The sequence below is a fragment of the Vulpes vulpes genome, chromosome 3 (genome assembly GCF_048418805.1).
Source record: "Vulpes vulpes isolate BD-2025 chromosome 3, VulVul3, whole genome shotgun sequence".
Taxonomy (NCBI): Eukaryota; Metazoa; Chordata; class Mammalia; order Carnivora; family Canidae; genus Vulpes; species Vulpes vulpes.
Window position 1 is genome coordinate 109,303,877 of NC_132782.1, and position 18,175 is coordinate 109,322,051.

The 18,175-nt window shown below is 41.3% G+C and overlaps 1 protein-coding gene across 50 annotated transcripts in view; it reads right to left on the reverse strand.

Annotated features, from left to right (window-relative positions):
- The window catches only part of RBFOX1 (RNA binding fox-1 homolog 1), a 2,027,925-nt gene that overhangs the window by 181,176 nt on the left and 1,828,574 nt on the right, over positions 1 to 18,175 (reverse strand). For 4 of the 50 annotated variants that reach the window (XM_072753922.1, XM_072753921.1, XM_072753932.1 and 1 more), the window contains exon 1: positions 2,399 to 2,676. The exons of 45 other annotated variants lie outside the window; for them this stretch is intronic. In XM_072753922.1, coding sequence (XP_072610023.1) covers positions 2,399 to 2,431 — 33 coding nt within the window. In that variant the 5' untranslated portion in view covers positions 2,432 to 2,676. Of the gene's footprint in view, positions 1 to 2,398; positions 2,678 to 18,175 lie in introns of those variants that run through there. One more of the 50 variants, XM_072753939.1, reaches the window with a different exon arrangement.

Genomic DNA, 18,175 nt, shown 5'->3' on the forward strand with positions numbered 1-18,175 from the left:
TTCTGAGGCTGTCCTAGGAAAGGCAAGGGCCAACTGGGGACAAACCACCAACCTCTACCAAACTTGGGCCATTTTGGCAAACTCAGGGCACCAAGCTCTAGGGATTGTGTCCATGGTCACCAAGGAGCCCACAGGTACATTCAGGTCCGTGGGGCTCTGGATGGCACTCCTGCTCCCAAAGTCCTCAAACAGATGTTAGTGGGACCCCCCACAGCTACTTATTAACACTGACAGCCGTTCCAGAGAGACCCTAATTAATATTCCCAACATTTGCACTTTGGGCTAATTACAGCTAATATTTAATTAAGATCATTGTACTTCCTATAGAATTATTTTTCACCCTCAAATGGTTTCAGAGATGTCTTTGTTTCCTCCCTAGTGATGTTTCTGGATTCTTAGCTTGGCCCAAGGATATTTTCTGGAAAAATATATCTGCATTAAGGGCACCTTTGGGACTCCAGGTCAGGGCAGATCTTGGGCACGTGCACAGGCTCCTGGTTGAGAGCTGAAGCCAACTTCACGTAGGTGACAGTGACAGACAAAAATTATTTGGAGCATTCTGGCTAGACATTCCCTCATTTGTAGAAGCTGCCTTCTTGCTTCTACTCCAATGCCAAACCCCCACCTTTCCCTAAATAAGTGGGATGATCACAGGGATTCTGATATCTACTGAGTCAGGGTGCTTGTGGGTGTCCCGAGGTGGTGAGGAGGGTGTTTCTGCTTTGCACAGAACCCCCACATCACTGAGCAAGTGCTGCAAGAGATCTGCAGACCTAACTTCAGATGTTCAGTGCCCGGACTTTCCTGGGTTGCTGATAAATACACAAAAGATTTTTTTTTTTTTTCAAAATGCAGAGACCTTATGTTTTCACGTCCACTCTTGCCGCTGCAGAACTGGATAGAGACTTGAAATAGAGAACAGTTATTAGGAATGTAGAGGAAACTTCCTTGTCCTCATACCACAAGCCTCAATCAGAGGAGTACCTCAACATTGGCAAGATGATGTGGGACCCCATGATTACCCAAGACACCCCAATGGTAGCTCAGACTCGGGTTACCGACAGCAAGAGGATTATTAAAATGCAACCAAGTCTGAGTCACCAAAGGAAAAAAAATGCCATTTCAATTTAAATATTTTACTGAAGCATGAAATAGCCAGGATATTATTGCTATTTTAAGACAAACACCGTAATCTGACTATTAGCATAGCGTGCTGGCTCTACCGCATGCAGACGTTCGGAGAGGCAGTCTTCCAACACGGGACGATCGCTTCGGACACTGAAACAGCCTGCACCTTCCGTTTCCTCTCCGAGGTGGGCTCAGGAGACAGAGCCCGAGAGATGACGAGAGGGCCCCCCCACTCCTACCCAGCCAGGCATCTCCCTTCTCTCTCAATCCATTGCCCCAAGTGGTTTATTCAATAAAGTAGTTTTTTAAGAAAGTAATAAGAGAACAAAGGGTGGCAGCCCATCAGACTGTGCAAAATATTTTGGCCCCAAACCTAATGCAAACCACATTTCAACTGAGAAATAGTCTTTACGTGGCAAAGCACAAAGCGGGGATGTTCTTTTCCACGGAACCCCAGACTTTTCACGGGAGGGGGCAAGCGTCTCTCAGAGCTGCCAGGGTGGACTTTCAAATAACGAAGCCTTTTTATCCCCCCCTGTGTATGTGAGTGTGTTTCCCCAGCTTTCGTAGTCCAACTTCTTGAATCATCATCTGTCCCCCTTCTGCTGCTGGAATTGATTTGTCCCCTGTCCGTGTCTGGCCCCGAAAACCCCTTCCGGCCTAAACGCAGTCCTTGTAATGAAGCCATGCCCAGGGATTGTCTGGCCCTGATACACCTGGGGTTCTGTCCACATGGCCCCCCCAAAACACAAAAGCAGCCCCTCGTGGGGAGGCAGGGACCTCCCCCAACAGGGACCCCTGGAGGACAACCTCCCTTCTTGGGTTGCCTGCAATTTTCTATCTTGCTGACTGCTTGACTTGAGTTTTGTAGCGTGGTCTGTTCTACTTCTCTGGCAAGAAATTGCGCATATTCAGAGAAAGGCTCCAGTGCCTGAGTGGAAAGAGCTAAGCTGTATCGTGCCCCCGGAGGCACAGAGACAAAGAAGAAAATGCAAAATTACACCATTAACCTGCTGGTTCCGAGACCAGCTCAGTGAGACACATCAAGCAGAAAGCACACGCGCGCGCGCACACCCAGACACGCGCACACACACACACATGCACACACACTTGGCTGAAACCCTCTCCTCCCCCCGCTCCCACCCCACCCCACAGATTCAAGGAGCAGAGTACACGGATCGCAGAGAGCACCAGAGCCTTAACGCGAGGAAAGGCTTCAGCTTCATTCAAATCACAATTTCGCGTGTAATATAAAAATCGGGAAAAATACCTGCTGCACCATCCTGCTTCCTTGCTCCTCCATAAACTTAGCAGCTGCTCTAGCCCCACACCACAGAGCATCTGCCCAAAGCGAGCCTCAGTTACGAGCGAGGGTGTGCGCTCGGTGCAACGTGTGGATGTCGAGGGAGGGGAGCTGAGGCCGCCTGGCTGACCTCCCCCTCAACATCTGACTGCTCCCAAAACCAACCCCAGATGGGACTCTTTCCGCCAGCGAGGCCTGGCCCATCAATCACGGCTCGCCCCTCCTCTGGCTCCTGTTCTCAGTTTCAGGGTGCACACTGAGCAGATGATTATATAGAGGAGGTAGGAAACACCACACACACACACACACACACACACACACACACACAGCGCTCGCCTACATTAATAGCTGTTTAAAAAACATTAGAAATGCTATCCTATGCATTGCCTGGAGCTGGAATTTATCATTACTAAACTAAATATATGGTATGCAAAGTTATGAAATCCACCGGGGAGCTTGCTTACTATCCTGTTTTGTTTTGTATTTTTAAGATGGGGTGGGGGTGCCGAGGGTAGCAGGGGAAGAGACGGAGGCAGGATGAAGAAAGAGCTCAGAGACAGCGGTATGGGGATGGGGAAATTTAAAGAGATGCCCTGAGAACACAGGGGATGAATTTATAATGACGCTGCATCGTTAATTGGTAAATGTAATCTTAAAACACCCTAACTGGCAATGGTTTGGAAGATTTGGAAGCCCGGCTCCTTTGCAGACTAGCTGTGTGACCTCAGGTAAGTAGATGTGATGCTCTGGGCTCCAGTTTCGGCTTCTGTTTAGTAGGGATCATGAGGAGCGACTTCACAGCGTGATTGCGAGGATGAAAATAAAAACCAAATCAGAACAAAACACACACACACACAGGGCTTGGCTTATAGTACGCGTTGTATAAACAGATTCATTCATCACATTCAGTCACACGGTGGGCAAAACTTAAGACCACCTTTGTCCCTGTGGACTGTGTAGTCAAGACAGGCAGCAGGCTCTCAAGAAAGGAACTCACAGATGATCTCAAAATCGCAGTGGTGATCAATGCCATGAAGGACAAGTGCAGGGGTCTTGCTTTCTCCTTTTCTTGAACTTTTCCTCCTCATAGCTCATTTTTCCCTTCTCTTTCAAACGAGCAACAACAAAACCGCGTACAAAAAAATCCCCAGTGATTTCAATGCCAAATGCTGCATCAATGCCAAATGCTGCCTCTTTATTTAAAGCTACAAATACTTTGTTCTTTCTTTATTATTAAAACTACAACAACCAGAGTGAAATGTCAAAACAATTTCAGTTTTTATTTGGCCATGTCTTTCTTGCTCGCCGGGGGAAGAGTTTCAAGAGTCCCATCCACCCCTTCCAGTGGACAGCTGCTTATCACCGAGACGCCTTGCTAAGAAGAGGAGAGATCTCGCTACACTGGAGGGAATGGATGGGGTTTCTGAAGTGATTAAACGTGTAATTAAATTGTATAACAGAGGAGGGGGTGAGGGCGGGAGAGGCTGCCTAGAAGAATTCAACCTTCCTGCTGGTCTGTCACTAGTTCAGGTAGCCCCTGGGTGATTTTTTTTTTTTTTTAATTCCCAGCTCCCCAGGGTTGGAAAGAAAATCTGGATCAACAGTATTTGTGCCATCCTTCCATTTCCATTTCTAATCACACTCCTGGGAAACATCTAATGCAGAATTAAAATAAGCAGCCCATGTAGGTTCCTTACAGGGACGAGTCGGGCCCATCTCAGAGCTGTGTAACCACAGAGGATCAGGCCCTTTCCTCTCCCAAAGCTCACTGTGCTCACAGATAACTCCAAAGCCAAGCTTCTGTCCTTCAACCCGGGAAAGGGGGATGAGATCAAGGCAGATAAATTCCCTGGTGAAGTATGTTCTGGAGAGTGATGGAGAAAATATTCAAAACAAAAACCCCAACCAACAAACCACCAGATAGACACAAGCATTTTAGGGGATGATAATTAGGGAGATGCAATAGGACACTGGTCCTTGGCCAGTGGACCATCGGAGTCACTTGGGGGTATTCTTATTAAAAAAAAAAAATAGACCTTGGGACTCCACCCCAGACCCACTGCCTTCGAATCTCCGAGGGTGGGATGCAGGCGTGGGCATTAGAGCTACCAGGTCATTCTACCACACAGTCCTGGGGGAAAGTGTTCTGCGTTTTTCAAATTATAGGTGTGATCCCTTGGGCTATAAAATCCATGTAGGGAATTATCAAGCCAACATTCTTTAAATGAAATAAACTATCCCACGCTGGGAAAGAATGGAATGGAATAAAATGGTAAGAGTTAGTATTGTTTCATGAAACTTTTATGTGGGTGAATTGGGTTGCAATGTAAAATCTTTTATGGAATGCAGTAAAATACGTAAAATTAAAAACACTACGCTAGTAATTTCCAACGTTCATTACCATTTAACCTTTTACTAGTACTGTGGCTATCGAGTCAAAGTCAAATGTTCAGAAGTCAGGAGTATAATGGTAGGATTATTGGCAAGTCATTCAACCTTCATGTGCCTCCATTTCCTTATTTATAAACAATAATACATATTCTTCTTCTCAATGAGGCTCTTGGAATACTTTAGGGAGAAAATCTATAGGAAGGTGTTTTTTAATCTACAAAGTCCCATGAGTACATTTTCTCTTGTGGGGGATGCAGTCCTTCTTGTCCAGCAGTGTACTGTCTGGAGCACACATGGAAAGGTATGTCAGGTTCTCACCCACTAGGCACTTGCTGCTGTGCTACGCACTCTAATCCTCACAACCAGCCCCTTAAGATAGACACTATGTTCCCTTTTAAAGATAAGACAACTGAGGCTGGAAACAAGTGAAGAAGTATTTCCTACTATGGGATTTAATAAATTAAGTAGCAGAACCAAAACTTGAACCTAATCTGGTCTTAATGAAGAATTAACTCCTGCCACTGAATCCATACAAAACTAAAGATGGAGATGATGATGATGATTGTGATGGTGGTGATGGTGATGATAAAGAAGTTAGAGATGATGATTATAATGATAAGACAAGTTTTCTTGAGCACTATGTACCAGTCACTGTTCTAAGGACTGAGGATGTAAAACTCAACAAAGGATCTTTGTCTCCATTGCCTCTTCTAACAAGAACCCAATACTTTTATTGGGTTTTCCCCCTCTAAGGGAGGTGGAGTTACTTCCTCATATTCACATAACTGGGAAGTTCTGGTTAGCCCAATCCGTCAGACTCCTAAGCCCTATTTTCTAAAGCAGTTGGAGATGTGTTCGAATCTGACCTCAATTAGGTAACATACAAACTTTGGTTTCCCTAAGTACATCACCTTACAGACCAGCACATCTTGAACAAAGAACTCTGAGATTGCTCCGAGGCCATAACTCACAAAAACAAATAAACAACAAAGATAACAAGGGTCCATGTCACAGATTCAAGTGAAAGCAATTTGTTTTATTTCACTTCTGTGGCCTCAACAGGGAAGCAAGAGAGAGAGGCCAGAAGCCATTGTTCTGTGGCTGACAAACACCAGCCCCAGAAATACAAACCAGCCGAGTGGGTGGCAGGCTTGCAATGACGAGGTGTCATGTTTGCAAAATGTTCCTGATTTTCCATTTGGAGTCACAGAAGGCAATGTAGAGGTTGTTTTTCTCAACTCCTTAAAAGTTAGCGACAATCAAATATTTATGGCACTTAGTGCAAGGCAGGGGCCTTGATATGGTTGCTCATGAGGTGATATTTTAAAGGGAAATGTGCTCGTCTCTTAAAAAATTAGCAGCCTCTGGAGCAAGTGAAGATCCCAACCAACAGCACTGAGCACTGAAAAAGATAGATTTTCTCATCTTTCTCAGCATTACCCCAGGTTCACAGAGGACCTTGACTTGTCCTTTCAGACCCTTGTCAAAGTTTTGACATTTGGTGTATTTTGATTTTGACATTATATATATTTTTATATTGTACATTTTTTAAGGTCTGTCTCCAAGTAGACTATAAGCTCAATGAGGACAGGAACCTTATCTGTTTTTCTCATCACTATTGTCTCAAGCATTTCAAACAGTGGAATGCACATGTACACATTCAACAGTTTTGTTGAGTGAAAAATGAATTCCCAAGCTAGTCCCTTTATCCTTACTAGTACTAAGACATGCTCTGACTCACCCGGCACTTCAGGGCACTGAAAAACCAGGTCAACCCATTAAATGTTGCTTCTGCACTATTTTAAAAAAAATTCTCCACTGGGATATCCCAACATCATACCGAAAGACTTCTTGTCGGAAGGTCGTGCAACATAGGGATTCACCTGTCTGTGTGTGAATTAGCTGTGAATGGCTTATTATTATTTCCAATCATTAATAAAAAGTAATAGCCAGAGCAGCTGGTATTCACTGAGGTCCTTCTGAGCATCAGACAATGTTAGTCTCTTTATATATACTATTTAACTCCATCTTGACAGGTGGTATATTTTCAATAAACTTGTTTTTTATCACACCCAGTTCACAGATAAGAAAGCACAAGGTCTTGAAGTTAGGACATGGTAGACGTAGATCTCAAATTCAGATCTTCTTCCAAAACTGAGGTACTTTAAAATATGCTATGATTGACCTCTGTGTTGGCTAAGATGAAGGATGGTACTTGTAAGGGCTAAGGTGGGACTATTCAGTCACAAAATATTTTCTGGAAGATCACTCAAGTATTCTAGCCCAAGTGAGAGGCTACCAGAAAGGCATGGAATCTTTGTTCCTGTTGTCCCAAGATTCAGAATCCAAGGGAGTATTAATAGGGTTAATTATGATAATGGTGATTATAACATGATTAATAACACTAACATAATTAGAAGGGCTCATAACATGTACTTGCCACTGCCCTAAATGTTCTATAAATGTAATCCCTCAATGCAACCCACAGTCCCATGGTGTAGTACAATCATTATCTTTATTTTATAGATGGGTGGCTTTGAAAGATTAAGCAAATAATCTGAGGTCACTCCAATAGTGCATGATGAAAAACTCCTGTTTGTACCAATCCAATTCTGAACTCAAAGCAGGAAGTTGAAAAAAAATAGAGGAAATGCCTATGTACCCTTTACTCAGTTTCCCCAATGGTAAGGTCTTGCATAACATAATACACTGTCAAACTTGGGAAATCGACATTGTAAGATCACCACTCCACACTGCTGCAAACATAATGAGAAGTTAGGGCAGTATAAGTCTAGGTGCTGTGAGTACCTTGTTATCAATACCATGGCAAAGTTGCCACTGTCATCTACCCTTGAGTGACAGCTGGAGCTGCCTACCCCTATCACAAATATAGTGACACGGACAGAAGGGCAGATGAACAAGTAGAAAATTGACCAAGCAAATAAATATTAGCAAAAGCTGTTTTCATAAGGGAATGAACAGACAAATGCATTTTAAATTATAATTCAATAAGGATTCTTTACCTCCTGGATATGGAAGAAAGCTTCAATATGGAGCAGACTTTAACTTTCACACTCCATTTCCTCTCCCACCTAGCTACTTTCTAAAGAAGGGAGAAGAGTTCTCACTGCCACTACCACCACCACCAGGGTAAGATCAGTGTCAAATTCATATTCAAGATGAATTCCAATGACTTGCACCATTGCAGATACTACTACAGTTGGCCAAATCCTCAAAAAGAAAAGGATGGATTTTGTTCCCTTAAACAGCTTGCCTACAGGTACCCTGCAGATATGATTTGGGATGATATCACTGTTACTTATTCCATCATAGCTATCCAAAGGATTCTCCACCTGCTTCTAAAATGGAAAATTGATAGATTTGGTGTGAGGCAATTGTCTTTTAAGAGAGGAGGTCGCTGTCCATACAGATAGCACCAAGTAGCTTAGAGAGGTACCAAGTCCACCATGGAGGTTGCTGAGTAAAGCACTGTACTAAGAATGTCACAAAGGGTCTGCCACTAGATTTGGAATATTGGGGGCATTAAGGCACGCTGCTAGAAAGAGAATCATTGACCTTCCTCCTTGGAATGATGTTTCAGGTTATGAAATACTCTGGCAAAGGGAAAAGTAAGCATTCTAAATAGAAACCCGTGGGACGAGTAGGTACTATTGTCTTCCACAGGGATGGATTCAGAATCATCTCCTCTTGCACCACATTATGAAAACCAAGTTTTCTATCCATCAAAGTTTACGTTATAGTGCCACAAATCAACATTTCTACTTCTTTGGCCCTTCTCAAAGCTGGATGCTTCAGCACAGCTGATATAATCCCATGACCTTGAGGAGACATGGTACAGTTAGGACGCAGAAAGTACTACCCATACATAGTTTATAATGAATTTACAGAATCAAACATTTGAATGTATTTTTAATTACCCAATTTCCTATGGATGTCATTGGCCTTTCATAAGATTATAAACTCCTTTAGGGCAGGTACTTGTCGGATTCATCTTTAACGCTTCCCTCTTTGTCTTCCATATTTTCTAATCAGGTATTTGACATGATAAATATCTGTTGGCTTGCATTCACCTCACTTGTAGAAAGATGTCTAATCTGGTTACAACAACAGGCAAAGATGATAAAATATGACCTTGTCTTTCATGGTATATTGCATAAGTTTTTGCCTCTAATAGTTTGCCAACTGGAAAAAAAGGCTGTCATAAAATGAATTATACTTGGACTTGGAAGAAATGAAATTAGGAAAGACTGCCAGAAAGCAAGGGCGATGAACTATTCAAATAGGCAAGAGTGTCATATTCATGCAATTGTTTCAGTAGCTCAGTATTGGGCATCTTCTGGGTGGCAGGTTCTGGGCTAGGTTCGGGGGCTACAGTGTGATGAGAACAGGCATAGTCCAGGTACCTCTGTAGTTTCCGGCTGGCAGGACACATAGGCAGTCCAGGAATTTGTGGTGCAATGGGTCATGTGCCGTGAGAAGATAAATACAAGGTGCTGAAGGGTCTCACCTATCCCCTGTGGCTTATCAAGTGGGCCTTTCCAGAACATATGTCTAAATTGAGAGTTGAAGGTGAGCAGGAAATAGCCAGGTGGTATCAAACAATGTTTGGTTGGCAAAACAATGTGTGGGAAGGCCAGTTGTAACGTTGCAGTGGGAGGAAATACCTCATACGAGAGCAGCAGAATTGATGAAAAAGGAGTAAAAGAAAGCGATGTGGCTATTTTCTGAGCCACAGGACCTGCAACATACAGGACTGAGATACAGACCTGGAGGCTAATGGACGGTAAAGCCCCTGAGGGCAGAGACCCAGGTCTGTTTTTACTGAGAACCATGTTCTCAGCCTTGTCACAATGGCATGCACAGAGTGAATGCTTATAAAATATTTTGGTTAAGTCACAGAGTAAATGCAATGATGACATAAACCAGGCTGAAGCTAGTAGAGGGAAGGAAGGGGAACAGGAATAACAGAAAAGGAACTGATCATTTGAAACAGACTGATGGCATTACCTTTTCACTTTAAGCAACTCAAATGCTTGAAATAGAAGAAATAAATAGGGGAAACAAGTGGTCACTTTAAGGAAATGAGTAAGACAGAGGCTCATCCTTCTCATCACCAGGCTCATAATAGCTTAGCTGATGTAAGGGTTACTGGGATGTGCTTACACATTATCTGTTTGAGCCTCAGATGCCATATTGGAAGGTAGGTGGGATGGATACCATTCGCATCCATTTAACAGAGGAGAAAAGCTGAGGTTCAGGTAACCCAGTGCTGTGCCCAAGTTCACCCAGCTCCTTGATGTTTTAGCTGGGATTTGAACTCTAGATATATTTTCATTGTACCAAACTGTTTTCTAAGTCTTCCATTTATATAACCTGACAGGTCTAGCTGTATGAATAGGCTTGACTTCATGATGCATTTGTGGGTGTCCTCCATCCTGATCTCATAAACTTTTATATGAAGAATAAGAAAGCTGAATGTGGACATTAAGCAAATGAAACTATCATTAGAAAAAAGAACTTTATTGGCCTGACAAATTCAATATAACTCAACTTAGCATAAGGACGGTACTACTGAGGTTATTACTATGTTTTTAACTAAATTCAGAGGGAACGAAACCAAAACCACATCCAGTTACTGGCCCTGTCCCAACACAAGGGTCTCAGTTAAAGCAACACTTGAGACCAGAGAACTTTGAATTTTTCACATATGTGTGATCAGTGCATAAATATTATTTTTTTCTGTAGCTAGGAATGTGTGATATATTAGGGATGTCTTCTTGACTGAATGCTGAGTTGACCAGGTCACATACTTTGGAGTAGAACAGGGCCAGACTGACTTAGGAAAGAGGTTTTGCAGAACAGCAAGGGAGATTCAATGCAGACAGTGGGGTTTTGGAAATATGGAAGAAATTTGCCTTATTTGAGACAATTTCATCTAGTGGTAAGAAATTTTATTCAGATACCAGCAGTGTGGAAGATCGGACCAAAAAAAAATTGTGTGATCACTCCGTGTACAACGTATGACATTCGAGTTAATTTATCCAAAGAACTCTGAGACAGCCACAGCTAAGAAAACCAAGGCTCATGGAAGTCAAGTAGCTAATTCAAAAGGTCTTCAAGGAGCAGCCTGACAATATTTTCAAATGTGATTGTGTAGTATGTGTCTTTGCATAATGTACCTGCTTATCGGCAACATTCATTCTCTTCACTAACCAGCTTTCCTTATTTGATTTTTTGACATGCTTACCATCTTCAGACAGAATGGGATGCTCTTAGAATCTACCCAAAACAGACAAAAGGTGGTCCTCACGTTCAAGTATTATTGACCTACATATCTGATAAGCTTACTGAACACCTACTGTTATGGGTTGAATTGTGTCTCCTCCTAACTTAAATGAAGTCCCAGCTCCCAGGATCCCAGAATGTGACCTTATTTGGGAAGAGAGTACTCTGTTGCAAATGTAATTAGTTATGGTAAATGAGGTCATAGTAGAGTAGGGTTGGCCCTTAATCCAATATGACTGGTTTTATAAAAAGGGGAGATTTGGACACAGACATGCACATCGAGTGCATGGAGGAGAACATCGAGTGAAGATGAAGATAGAGATGGGGATGATGATTCTACAGCCAATGGATGCCAACGATGGCCAACAGACCCCCTGAGGCAGGAGAAAAGCCTGGAAGCAGATTCCTCCTTAGAGCTCTCAGAAGGACCAACCCTGTTGTCACCTTGATCTTTTGGCTTCCAGAACTCTTGAGACAATAAATTTCTGTTATTTTAGCCATCCAGTTTGTGGTACTTTGCTATAGCAGCCCTAGGAAAGTGATGCACTTACTATGTGCTAATATTCACTGAAGTCACTCTTACCTCATGACCCTAAGGTCCAGGGATAGAAATATAACAATCTAGGAAACCAGAATGATACAATATCCTGTCCTCTCATTCCATTCTTTACACTTAAAAGAAGGATGCTGAGCCATGTAACACTTTTCACGTGTTCTCATTTGATAACTGTGAAGCACATCTTGTAATCCCAGTAGGATAAGTTTAAGTGCTTGAGGGATCTGCCCTGGCACTGTGGTTTCACCCTGGCCTGTCCTAATGTGGTAGCCATTAGCCACGTGTGGTTAGTGAGCAACTGCAATGTGGCTGATCCAAAACAAAGCAGGCTGTAAGCGTGGAATGCACATGGGGTTTCAGAGACATGGTATAAGTAAAATAATGTAAAATCTCTCTCTAACAGTTTTATTCTGATGATGTGTTGAAGTGATAATCATCTGGACATGCTATGCTAAATAAAACATCATTGGCTATATAGAGAGACATATAGGATTGGACAAAATATCAAAACTAAACTCAACTTTTTCTTTTTTACTTTGCTTAATGTAGCTACCACAAAACTAACAAAAAAGAAAACCTACATATGTGGTTCCTATTTATGGCCCTCATTCTGTTGGATAGCACTGGTAATGCTCATTGGTTCCAGGGTCATAGAACTGGGTTGAATCCACATTTACCAAAGACCAGTTGATGAGCAGAACTGGGGTTAAACTCAGGCCACTCTAGTTTGGAGCTCCGGTTCCTTCACAAAACCAAGCTACCATCTTGGCACCAAAGTGAACTCTTTAGAAACATCCTTATGGAGATGAATCCAGAAAAGAGAAGCTTGATTCCAACACTACCCCCATCCAATGTTTGTGATCTTAAAATTCTTCGCTTTACCTGACCCTTTCTGCACAATTTCTGCATCAACCCCAAGACAGCCTTCACAGAAGGCTGCTTCCTAACAGAACATAACTTTCACTTTACCAAATCCGACAAAGCTCCCAAGGCTCTGCGAATCTGTCTAAAGTACCTATTTGGGGACAGGAGAGGTAAAAGGCTTTTAAAAGCTTGTTTTAACTCTGTGTGAAATCAACTGACTAATATTTATACTGGGCAGCTTTCTGCAAAGATGAAATAAACTCTCTACAAATAGCCTACAGAGCTCAGACATTCACTGTGTGTGAGGTCAGGGAAGAGCCCTTGAACACGCTCCAGTATGCAGGATGCTTTAAGGCATCAGCAGACATTCTGAGTTAGATCTTATTCTGCAAGGTTATCCATTGGATTTGATCAGAAAGAAAGTAGTTCTTTTTTAAATCTCACAGACACGTGGTAGGGTGTCTTGCTTTTCATTCACTCACTCAAGATGTACTCTTGACTATGTTTTTAGATGCACTAGGAAGGCTCAAAATCAGCATTTCTTTTTCTAATACTATAAAATAAATTCATACCTAAGAAAACAGTCTCTGCTAAAATGGAGATTAAAATATGAACAGAGATACAGGAAAATCAATGATGAAAGCAAGTGTCATGGATTTTGTAAGTGTAAGTCCAAGTTATTACAGGAACCCGAGAGGAAGCATCTGAAGCAACCCAATCCAGAGATGGAAAGTGTTGTCAAATGCTTCTTGAAGGGTGCAAGAGTGGGGACGCCTGGGTGGCTCAGTGGTTGAGCATTCCACTCAGGGCGTGATCCCGGGATCCTGAGATTGAGTCTGCATTAAGCTCCTGAGAAGGGAGCCTGCCTCTCCTTCTGCCTCTTTCTCTGTGTCTCTCATGAGTAAATAAATAAAATCTTCAAAAAGATAAAATTAAATTTTAAAAAAAGTAAGGGCACAATAGTCAAGATGAGTCTTAAAGTCAGGTGAAAATCCAAAGAAGAGGAAAAGCATAGACAGTAGCTTCAGGACACTAAAAAACACAGAGAACAGTATTATATGGCTAGTAGATTGTGTGGTGGGGATTTGGTGGAATTGGACCTAGAAATAAGATTGAAGCCATATAAAGAAAAACAAGGAATGCCATATAAAGTAGTTTGGATGTGGTCCAGGAACCAGAGGCCATCGAAGAGTTCCAGGAATGGGAATGGCCTGGCCAGATTTGTGTTATATTAAGACTACTTTGGTCACAAAATGAATAATACACTTGAGAGAAAAACTGGTGGCAAGAAGGAGGGAAGAGCAAAGATGGTTGTAGCCATCCATGACAGGGATGACAACATAGGATAGAGAAGGAGAAGAGCAGAGAGACCAGAGGTCTCCTCGCCAGGCTATTTCTTTGCATCAGTAATGTCAATGGCTCTAATCTTTTACAACCTTTCCTATGTCCAGTGCAAAATAACATATTTCAATTTTTTATTTTTTAAATTTTTATTTATTTATTTGAACTCCTGTGTGTGCATGAGAGAGAACAAGAGAGGTGGTGGGGCAGAGAGAGAGAGAGAGAGAGAGACTCCCCATTGGGCAGGGAGCCCAATGCTGGCCTTCAATCCCCGGACTGTGGAATCATGACCTGAGCTGAAAGCAGACGCTTAATGGACTTAGCCTTTCAGGAGACCCTAAATTTTTTTTTTTATTTTAATTAGATTCTGAGGCACTTTCTCTACCCTGAAAGATTTTCGTAGCAGTTACACTAAATATGAAGACTGTTTTTGTGCTCTGGAGTCTTTTCTATCAGAATGCTAAAGTGATCAGATTAAAAAAATATATCTGTTAAGGATTAAATATTTGAAATATAAGTGCATTCAAGAAAACCAAACCCTGCTATGAATTTTAGGTGTGACAGGCTCTTGAATACGTGCTATGGGTGGTGGAGATAAAGTTGATGATGGTGGCCATTTGTAAAGCCTTTTATATAGCCTGAATGACTTACACCTATTATCTTATTAACTCTTCACAAGGACTCTGAGTTAGATATTACTGTCCCCGTTTAATTGATGAGACAACTGAGGCTCAAGTCAAGGAGGGACTTACTCACTGCCATGCTGCTAAGAAGAGTTAGAGTCAGGGTATGAATCCAGCGTGGTGTACTCTCATGTTCTATACCATTTGTATATGGTATTGTCTATGTACACCATGTTCTATAGCATTTCTCTGGGATGTTCTCCTTATTGGCCTCCCTTCTACAGGAGCCCTTATCAGTAATTTAGATATTCACAGATAAATTTAAATGAGCAATTTCAATGAGGTTTTGATGGTTTTCCAAGAAATGGTCTAGGCTCTTTCAGGGGATGGGGGGAAAAAAGAAGATAACATAGTTACTGACAGTAAGGATCTTAAAGACTGAGAAGGGGAACTTTTTGCTAAGGTTTAGAACACAAGCCATCTTAGAAGGCATGTTGTTCAAATTCTGGCACTCCCTCTTACGAGGTGTATGGCACTGAATAATTAGCATAACCTCTCTGTGCTGTGGCTTCTCTTTATTCTAATGGGGATACTAATAGCATACCCTTATTGGGTTATTTATGGAATAAATTAGTCAATGCATATACATTTCTTATCACCATACTTAACATTAAAAATTGTTCAATATATATGTGTTTTAATAGTTATGGTATCTGTGCTATTATTGTCATTACTGTTAATTAAAAGGGAAATAATTTGGATGACAGTGTACAATGGGTGAAGGAAATTTTTCCAGAAAAAAATATAATCCATCAAAACCCAGCCTGGGAGGAAAGCAAGTTGGGGGAGCAGAGAATAAGTTTGACTCATCACCCCTACAATTGCATAGGGCTTGGAAAAAAACACACAAGACCCCAATAGCAGGAAGGGCAGAAGAGATTTCTCTCCAAACCATGCCTTCTGAGTCTTGGACTAAACTTTGATTCTGGTTCACCTAAAAGCATTTAATAGGATGAGTTTGTGCTCAAAACCGGAACTGCAATTGATAGCAACTCCATAACACCAGAAAGCGTGGCTATATGGGTGATCTCTTAGTCTGTTACAGCCCCAACTACCCCTTACTGACATTGCTGACTCAGAACATATTGTTTAAACCTCCAATAATCAGAGAAGAAATCATTCATGAGCCAGTATGAATATCTCAAATGAGAAAGACAGCATTGCTTACAAGTGTGGTTCTTCAAAAACCTAAGGCATTGTTTTGAGTCTACTGGAGATGAAATTATAAGAATCCAAACTAAAGGCAAAAATCTAGTGAACAGATAATGATGACTGTGTCCGTTTCCTATCATTGCTGTGATGAACTATCACAAACTTGGTGGCTTAAAACAATTGTGTTCTAATACAGTTCTGAAAGTTAGAAGTCTGAGACCAGTTTTATGACATAAAGTGACACTAAAGTTAGGGTGTCAGCAGGGCTGGTTCTTTCTGAAGGCTCTGGGGTAGAGGGTAGGAGAATCTGTTTTCTTGCTATTTTCAGCTTCTTGGGGCCACCTGAATCCTTTGCCTTATGGTCCCTTTATCCATCTTCAGAATGCAACACACCACTCTCTGCTTCTCTCATCATATCTCCTTCTCCAACAATGATTCTGACACCACTGTCTCCCTCTTATGATAAGGACCCTTGTGATTATGTTGGGCCCCTTGGGATAATGACAGATAATTCCTCCATGTCAATATCTATCACCTAAAATATCTACAGAGTCCCTTTTGCCATACAAAGTTACACTCACAGAGTTCACAATGTTCCAAGGATTAGGATGTAGATATTTTTGGGGGGGCCTTATGGAGTTTCCCACAATGATGATATTCCAGGGAAACACTGTCTAATAAAACTTTCTATATTCTATATCTGTGCCAGTACAGTAATGACCAGCCACATGTGGTATTGAGCATTTGAAAGGTGGATCATGTGACTGGGAAACCAAATGTTTATATTATTTAGGTTTTAATCCACATAAATAGTGACATGTGGCTAGTGACTGTCATGTGGAACAAGGTAGTTTTGGGGTAGGCATCAGTGATTTCCCATTGTACCATCAACATCTATAGTTCTAGAAAAATAAGATTAAAAGATGAGTATAGAGAAATGCATGATATCTTATACATATTCATTTAGGTACAGCCACAGCATTACATTTACTGGGGAGCCAACCCAAAGGTCTCCTGCTTGTTTTTCAGTACCAAGGACAGAAACACAAATATTTTATTTTATTTTATTTTTTTATTTAGACTCCTCTGTTAATATATATTCTTCTTACTTGAGTTTTTACAGATGACTTTTACAGTATTCTGATTGGTGAATGAATCCCAAAGAACTGAATTTTATGCCTATTTAGATTGTGCTGGGAATCGGTGCCAAATGCAGAATGCAGACAAAATCGTGCTAAGTAGTCAGTTTATTGTAGAGCCTTTATCCACCTTTTGGCATGGTAAGTTTAATGCTGAAAATTGAGCTGGTTCCATGGTGTACAAGCATGAAACACAGGGTTCCAATGCCAGTAAAGTGAAATAAGTATACTGTGTAGTTTTCTTGGCTTAGGGATTAGTAACATAGACTATCTTCAACAATATTTAGGATGATAAAGAAGAAACACACAAGAGTGGTGGAATGGAAATTGACTAGTTACGAAAGACTGGACAAAAAATTACTGAAGTTGAATTACTGAAGTTCAAATTATTCCTGAAAATTTGTTAAATACGAAGCAATAAGATCCAACTTCTTGTAAAAATGTGAATGGAAATAAACACTATGGCTATAAGACTCTAACCCGTTAGGATGTGTCACCTTGGGGGAAAAACGCCCAAGGTCTTAGTGGACTGCAGATCCAAATATATTAATAAGGAAATTACCTATTAAGAATTTAAAAATCCAACATAAGAATGTTAATACTATATAAAACAGAAAAAATCTAGAATTCTGTTTCTATATAAACAGAAAAAATCTGTTTTATATAATACTCTATTTATAAATCTGTACATAAATCTCTGTTTATATAATACTATATAAAACAGAAAAAATCTAGAATTCTGTTTCTATATAAACAGAAAAAATCTCTATCTAGAGAGAGAGAGAGAGAGAGAGAATGAGGACAAGCTTGCCTTGTCCTCAGCCCAAATATCAAGAAGGTAGGCCAATAAGATCTCTCAAAACAATTATGAAAATCAGAGAGAACATACTATCAGTCTATCTGATATTTAGTTTGTCTGGCCCAGTCCTCAAGGGCTATATCTCCTTATGATGGGGGCACATGCTTTGAACAAACTGAATCTTAAGGTAAAACCTAAGAAGAGCCCATTACTAGAATACCCAGTCAAATCAAAGCCAAGAACAGGATTATCAGTTGTAGTAAAGTTGACATGATGGATTTAGAATAAACCAAATGGTCACAGACAGGGAGAGTTAGACTAGACAAGACTGTGAGAGGAAGGGATGTGAAATCACCAGGCAAGCAAACATGGAGTGGTAGATGGTTCGGGAACTGGTTTCAGAACAAATATAATGATTTGAATACCTTGTTACAGTTAGAGGGCTAATCGCTTATTTCAGAGCCAGAAAGGCGGGAGGGGCAGGGAATATGAGAAGTATGGACTCCTTCAGAG